The sequence below is a fragment of the Anabrus simplex genome, chromosome 8, assembly GCF_040414725.1.
Source record: "Anabrus simplex isolate iqAnaSimp1 chromosome 8, ASM4041472v1, whole genome shotgun sequence".
Lineage (NCBI taxonomy): Eukaryota > Metazoa > Arthropoda > Insecta > Orthoptera > Tettigoniidae > Anabrus > Anabrus simplex.
In genome coordinates this window covers 96,701,309-96,709,798 of record NC_090272.1, presented here as the reverse complement: position 1 = coordinate 96,709,798, position 8,490 = coordinate 96,701,309, and the positions used below count along the sequence as shown (strand labels likewise).

General features: G+C 38.0%; 1 protein-coding gene across 2 annotated transcripts in view; it reads left to right on the top strand.

Annotated features, from left to right (window-relative positions):
* LOC136878853 (DDB1- and CUL4-associated factor 6) overlaps positions 1 to 8,490 on the top strand; it is a 213,665-nt gene that overhangs the window by 119,009 nt on the left and 86,166 nt on the right. For both annotated transcript variants that reach the window (XM_067152392.2, XM_067152391.2), the window contains exon 7: positions 4,051 to 4,228. In XM_067152392.2, coding sequence (XP_067008493.1) covers positions 4,051 to 4,228 — 178 coding nt within the window. The remainder of the gene's footprint in view (positions 1 to 4,050; positions 4,229 to 8,490) is intronic.

Genomic DNA, 8,490 nt, shown 5'->3' with positions numbered 1-8,490 from the left:
AAAAAAGAGGATGGTTTTCTGTGGTTTCCCCATTTTCAAACCAAGCAAATGCTTGGGCTGTACCTTAACTTAGGTCACGGCCGCTTCCTTCCCACTCCTAGAGCCCTATCCTGTCCCATCATCGCCACAAGACCTATCTGTGTCGGTGCAACATAAAGCTACTTGTAAAGAAAAGAAAGAAATAAAAAGAGAGAAGAAAGGTTAAGGTAGGAATTGACTAGAGTGGTGAAGCTGTGTATATAAACTAACTTTGATAGTGGGATCATGTGAGATGGATGGGGGAGAAATGGTTACCAATGAGAATAATGGACTTGACCATGGAGGGTAAGAGAAGCAGGGAGTAGATGAAGACAATAATGATTAGACTCAGTCCATTTGAATATAAAGGGGTATAGAACTAAATGATAGCATGGAACTAATTGCATATAAAGGATTGTGCAGATGCATAATTAATTCACAGGGGCTTGTAGACTGAATGCTGGAAGAGTCCATAATGAAGATGTTATGCAGAACAGTACTTACTGTATTACCTTGTGTTAGTACTCCAGAGGCTATAGCAAATATTATTGCTATAACTGATAAGAGACATACACAGATATGCCAAACAGCAAACAACTGAGCTCATATTGTAAAGGCCAAATTTTGTTGTTGCAGGCACAGGTTTCTGGTCCGAGCTAGTCTTTTCAGCTTGGAGTAAGATCTGCGACTGTTAAAATAGCTCTCTATTTGTCATCCTCTTCCTCTCTTCCTCCAAAGATGTTGCACAGGGTATCACTATGCTGTATGATGTAGCTAATAAACTTTATCTTCCTTCTCTACATTTCACTGATAAAGCTTCTCCTTTCTCCTACTTTTTACAGTTCTTCATTAATGCTTTCCTTTCCTGTCCAGCTTATGTGATTCATTCTCCTCCTTAGCCATATTTCTACTGCTCCTGAGCTTCCTTTTTCTTGTTTTTTCATTATCCAGCATTGCCTCCCGTAGAGAAGTACATACCAAACAATTGTTTTTATAAAGACCTTCCCTATTTCTAAACACACAGTATATGTTTGTTGGTGAGCAAATCCTCTGTATTTTGAAGAGCTTTCTTGGGCATTACTGCCTTTCCTTTAATTTCTGATATGCTTCTGATATTGTGTGTGATCAAATTTCCATGGTAGAAGAACTTGTTTACTTGCTTAATTCTACCTCTGCCTTTTTTGATATATTATGTGTGTGTTTGACTGGGCCTTCATACCTTTGTTATTTTAGTTTCCGTAGTTTTGAGGTCCCATTTTCCGAATGATTCTCTCAGTAAATTGAGCATTTTGTTCATTCCTTTTTCTGCTTCTGCAAATGTTACATTGTCATTGGCAGACCTTATGCAGTGTATCTGTTTTCCTTTAGTTTTGATCCCCACCTAGCTCGATAGCTTCAGTCGCTTAAGTGCGGCCAGTATCCGGTATTCAGGAGATAGTGGGATCGAACCCCACTGTCGGCAGCCCTGAAGATGGTTTTCCGTGGTTTCCCATTTTCACACCAGGCAAATGCTGGGGCTGTACCTTAATTAAGGTCACGGCCGCTTCCTTCCCACTCCTAGCCCCTCCCTGTCCCATCGTCGCCATAAGACCTATCTGTGTCGGTGCGACGTAAAGCAACTAGCAAAAAAAAAACAGTTTAGATCCCAGTTGTTTGTTGTTTATTGACTGTTTTTGCTTCATCTGTGAACATGTTAAGCAGGTAAGGCAAGAGTGGACACCTGAATCTAAACCCTTTTCTTATTTGGAATTTCTTCTGCTTTAGTTGATTTCATTCTTGGTGTTCTGCTGTTTGTGTATACATTTAGTATAACTTGCCTGTCTTTGCAGTAAATATATATATATATATATTTTTTTTTTTTTTCAGAAAAGTTGTTGCCAGTATACAGGGTCAAATGCTTTTTACAAATCAATGAAGGTCATGTACACTTTTTTTGTTTATTTCAAGTCGTCTTTTCAAAATTAAATGCAATGACAAAATTACTTCCTGATTACCCTGACCTGATCAAAATCCAAACTGATAATCATCAATGTAGTATTTTTTCCCTTTCAATCTCTTCTTGTCTTTTGACGTATGTCATGGTGAGAGGGTTTTCTGTAATGAAAATGGTCAGTAGCGTTAGGTTTCTTGGGTAGTGCAACAGTTCTGCTTTGGATGAAGTTAGGGGGAATTATGCCTTTCTTGTAAGTCAGTGTGTAGTTCAAAAATACATTTCTTCATGGAAATACCTGCTGTCTTTAACCGCTAAGTGCAGTGGATGTAAATGCCCGGTTGTCTCTGTGCTGCAGGAGTTCCCAGCATGGTATTTAAATTCTCTCAGTTTCATAGAAGTCCGTTTAAAGCAGCATGACTTTGGTACTATTTCATGGACTTCAATAATACTATCACATGCATGTTTATAGACTCTATTATGTTAGAAAATTTGGTGCTATCTTACCGTAATAGTAGAGTTTGATATGGAATGTCTTAAAACATCCTTCAACGCAGAGATGCCCTTCACACCATCACATTCCCCAACTACTTTGTTCTGAGGTCCCGGCTTCCCTATAAACTGTTCTATTTGACCATGTAATTAGGCACGTTCTCACATCGAAATGTATTAACCGTGACATGCACATTGCCATTCTGCACACTATTACTCGTATCCGATTCCAAACCAGGGACTGTGTATGGCGATGTGGTGCACGTCACTCAAATCACCATTTGAATCTAACAAACTTCCATCAGAATCACTCAACTGTTCTCCTAAAATTTCCTCTATTTCCATTCTCGATAACATGCACTTGCCTGTGGAAGTCATCCCTTCTTACGACAGAGCGAATGCAAGATAGCGGGTGATAAGGGAAGAAATTCTCAAGAGCTCTGAACGGACAGAATTTATGATTATGCTGACAGTCTAGTTCTTCCCTGACAGGAAAGAAAGATATAATGCAAGAAGTGTGCATAGTGGTGCTAGGTAGCAGATAAATGCAGTGGTTGCTCCTGGTTGCAGAGATAAACATCCCATGGAATATTACTCTAATTTCAGTGAACAAAACACTATTGAAATAAGGATAAAGGTAGGCCTACAATATATCATTAGAAAGCTCAAACTTTCTGCTTCAAGGAGAAATGAGTTAAAACACAAGCGGCTTTGATTGTAACCACTAGATCACAGTAGAGTACACATGTGTACCATGTGAACAGTGCTTGTCACTCCACCACGCGCAATGTTCACTATACCAGAGCGCTACTTGGCACCCAATTCTGACAGGTTAAGAGCTCTTCTGCAATTTTATCTGATCTTAGTGCCTTTGTATCTTGGAGATTGGACATTGCTGCTTTAAATTCGGTAAGCATGATTGGTGAGCTCATTGTATCATCTTCTATAAACCGCCAAAATTTCTTGTGAAGAGTTAATGATTATGGTATCATTTTCTACTTCCTCTTCAGTGTAATACTTCTTACATCCTCTCCCTTGTACAGTTTTTCAGTGTATTCATTCCAATGTTCACATATCTCTTTTTTTCTTCTTCTTTTTTTAACTTCGCACTAACACATCAAAGGTTTTCGATGACGGAAGTGTTGGAGATCGGGAAGGTAGCGGCTGTGGCCTTCATTAAGGTTCAGCCCCAGCATTTGCCTGGTGTAAAAATGGGAAACCACGGAAAACCATCTTCAGGGCTGCCGACAGTGGAGTTCAAACCCACTATCTCCCAAATGCAGGCTCACAGCTGCGCGACCCTAACCACACGGCCACCTGCTCGTTCATTTAATATTAGGGCACCTGAGCTAACTAAATTTAAAATTGCTCACTATGTAAATAGTAGATAAAAGCAGGCCAGTTGAAATGATTCCATTTTGTTTCGGCAATAAAACTCTGACCTAACTGTATTGTAATATAATGTAATATAATATCCCTGTTGATAATGTGGAGAAAGTTTATCTTAATTGTATTGTCCATGCCATTGGCATTTAATTCTGTATTGAATTGAATTAATTGTAAACTTCAGCATCTGATAATTGCTTTTAATGTATGATATGTGGTTTCAGGAGCATGGGACCTTACAGCTTAAAGCTGGAGTCAGTTCTGAAGAACTGCATTGTGATGAAAAGGGTAAGAAAATAGCACAGCGCTCTCCTCCACCTGTAAGAAGGTTACGATTACGTGGGGATTGGTCTGACACTGGACCTGATGCGCGACCAGAAAGAGAGGGAGGACGAAGAGGAGGTGAGTGCCTTCAGCCTGGTTTTTGTTGGAATACTCTTACTTGAGACTATTGAGAAAATTACTTTAAAGGGTTATAGAGTATTTTACATATTGTTAGTTATCATTTCTTTATTGTATAGTTATAGTATGCATTATTCCTTCTTTAGATCTGGCTCTTTGGCTGAATAGTCAGCGTACTGGCCTTCGGTTCAGATGGTTCTGCGTTTGATTCCCAGCCAGGCTGGTATTTTAACTGTCTCTTCTTAATTCCTCTAAATCAGGGGCTGGATGTTCATTTTTTTTGTCTTAATACTCATCTTCATTGACATACAGTACTTCACTACAAACTACCAGAGAAACAGGCAATAGTGAATGCATCACTGAACTTAGGGTTGAAATCTGGAAAGGCATCCAGATGTAAAACAGGGCTAAATTCATACGTGCTGACCCCAAGTAACAAGTAAGAAGAAGAATTTAAATTGTTTACGTTGATAATAATAAATATAATAATAATGCAAAAATAATAATACTAAAAATTATAAATATTAATAAAAATGTGAATATAGAACATGGTAAACAGACGCAGTGGCAGTGAATACACATCAGAACATGGAAACGTGATGGAAAACTTCCAATTATCAAAATTAAATCAAATACAAGGGAACATTTACAGACCTAAAAATGACAACTAAGACAGGATTGTGGAACATGCGGGAGCCCTATGAGGTCCATGGGAACATATGACGTTATGGGGGGAGAAAAGATTTACCATCATCACCTCGAAACTCATCATATTAACATAATCAAAACCAATATTACAAGAAACAAGATCATGACGTAGCAACAGATACTTAATTCACAAGTGAAGGGTGTTTAAAAGACTTTAACAAATACAGTTCTACAACACAGAATCAAAACATACTTAAGTAACTTAGAGAAAAATAGTTTAAAACGAAAGTAAGTGAAAGAACTGAAATTACGGCAATGGAAATCTATGGCAAACTCGGACATTAAATTAAAAACTTTAAAAATTACAATTAAGCAAGGAAATACCGAAATGCAAAAGGAATAAAATTAAATCAAACGAAATCAGAAAACATAGAGAATAACATTGAAATAACACTTACCAATAAAAACTGAAGTTCCAGAGGGAAGCCCGTGAGCATGAGCGGTCGCTAGGACAGTCGAATGTAAATTACGCCGAGCGCACGCATAATTTTTCCGAAGCCAGCAGAAGACCAGAAATAGCCCGATCACAATTAAACAATAAGATCAAACTTACACTAGATTCCCGTTCGCCAATACAATTGCATGACCATATATGGTCATTTCCTGGCCTACGGATGCGAGAGGAATTACATCACCTGTTTCAACATCGGTAACTGCACGTGCGGTACAGGATGTTTCAAAATAAATCACCTTACAAAATTTTACATCAGATTACAATTTTGACATAAAACTTACATACAAAAAAAAAAAATACTGTTTGCATCTTGTAACGTTCATACTGTTCAATATTTCTTGATGTTTCCTTATTTAAAAAGAATTACAAACATGTTCCAATTACATCAAAAAAATATTCCAGCAGAGTTCAGAGTTACAACCAAGAATGAAGTCCTTCAGACACGTTAAATTAAAAAACTTTAAAATTATATTTCCCATAGTTCCAGTACTCCGTCCCACCACATATTACATAGCCTAAATATTGATGCTAAATTAAGATACTTAAATGTTTATTATAATTATTCCCCAGATAAATGTGATCGGTATTCGACAGAATAGACTGTGTTTACTAATTAAAACCAAGTAAGTTTACTACACATGGTTACAGGGTATTGTTCCTGTAGCTTGCTTTTGAGAGATATTATTTATGGCTTCCTCTGTGTTTGCATTTTCCTTTGTGTCTGAAGGTATGATCATTGTCAAATCCTTTTGCTGGCTTCAACTCCACTTAATAGCCATGTAGGACTTGGGATCCATATATTACTTTCTGTTTGCATTGTGAATGAACGAGTGATGAGATATGGTGAGAGCAGGATTAGGGCTAGGAGTGTCTCCTTTTGTTCACCATATGGGGGAATAGATGGGGTGAGATAGATAAGTTTCATAAAACAGTAAGCAGTACAACCGCGAGGGTCAAGAGAAAAGAGAGTTTTGTTCTAATTGATTGTTTCAAATAAACAAGAATTGGAATAGTTTAGAAGCATATGAGAATATAAGACATTTATTTTTAGAGATTAGTCTTTGAAAGGTCCCCCTTCAACATATATATATCTTCATTGCTGTTGTGCTTTTCAGCATTCTGCCAGATAACCTCTGTTTATTAACTACTAGCTGATGTACCCGTGCTTCACTATGGAATTTTACATTGTATACAGAATTCTAGGTTAGGTAGTGTACACGTTGTGAGCAAGATTGTATTAAATAGCATAGCTCTTAACGTTACCCTAGAAACACGACGGGGAAGACACCAAACGTCTTTTCTCGTATGAAGACTGAGTCAGGGAATTTTCAGTGTAATGGTGGGTCCGCTTGCCTACCATCAGTCACAATCAGGTTGGGGAGTTTTCATTATAATGGTAGACACTCGCTCTCTACCTGCATTTTTACATCTTCAGAAAGACTGTCTTAGTGGTTTTCCCAACTGAAATGAACATACGTCATTACAATGACGTCAGTAGGAATGGCGCGATTCAATGCAATGCCTTCATATGAAATACTCGATCAAATAAAAAACCACACATTTTCTCACTTTTAATGAACAGGACTACGCTGCCGATCTAACAGTCCAAAGTTCCAGAGCTGGAATGATCAAAGCTGCAGACAGCCATGGTCCATGAACACTCTTTGTGTTTTTTTGGCGGGGAAGGGGTCGAATAGTGGACACTCCCAGGGCAAAAACTATGCCCTTTTACTAATCTGTTTCCTAGGAGTACTTGATGAGCGAAAAGTCTTAATTCACTACACTGGTGGCGGAAAAATATATCTGACTTGGAGGCAAATTTTTCCCTCTTCACTGCTAATTTGGAATAAAATGAATGTAGAATTTAATAAAGGTGAAGAGAAAGAAGCTTTTCTTAAGAAACGGCTCTTTTCAGGTTGAATTTTGAGTTATTTAGTGAATTGTGGTGCTATAATTTGGAATGGTCCTAAATTGTTATTCTAGACCAGGCCATACTACTTTTTTTTTTGTGCTAGTGGTTTTACGTCACACCGACACAGATAGGTCTTATGGCGACGATGGGATCGGAAAGGCCTAGGGGTTTGAAGGAAGCATCCATGGCCTTAATTAAGGTACAGCTCCAGCATTTGCCTGGTGTGAAAATGGGAAACCTCGGAAAACCATCTTCAGGGCTGCCGACAGTGGGATTTGAACCCACTATCTCCCGGATGCAAGCTCACAGCCGCGCGCCTCTAACTGCATGGCCAACTCGCGTACTACTACTACTACTACTACTACTACTACTACTACTAAGTGAGCCTCTGCCTTAAGTATGCACACTGCTCATTCAAAACAGCATGTCAGAGTAGGGATCGAATAGCTGGAATACTATGATGAACCAGTGTGTTACGTACCAGCTGTATCAGAAAATGTATGAAGCAGAGGAATGGCATGCTAAAGAAGAAAGTTTTTTAACTCTCCAGCTATTTCCTGTCAGTATTCAGTCAGACTGTTATACTCAGTACGCAGCAGTAATCCCATTTATCAGAGTTGAGAGACAGCATAAGAGACAAAGAACATTACAACAATCGTCAATGTAATGTTATTGTTGATCAATGTTATGCGCTTTCGATATTGTAGGCCTTCACATTTAGTTTTCTTCCGACTCTGAAATACCACTCTTACTATAGTCGATACGGTAAAACTGAATAAAACATAAAAGATCGGAAACTGTATTCTCTATAACTTTTGTTATGTATACTTTTCGATAGGACCAATAACATAGGTATTTAAAATTTACATTTTAGGTGCCTTCCCCTAAACTACAATTTCATCCAGGGTGAATAAATTTGTTTATAGCTTAGACTATTGTTTCTTATTCCCCGACTCTATATACCGATTTTCATTAAATTCTGTCAACCCATTTTCTCGTGGCTCGGCGTTGATATGGACTTAGCAACAAAATTACAAATTCACGAATATCTGTGTTATCATAGCCAGTACAGTAAAAATGTATAAGACTTAATGGTCGGAAATTTATTTCTGTATAACTTTGGTTATGTAGTATTTATCGATACGACCACTAATAATATAAATACTTGAGAATTAAATTTTAGGCCTT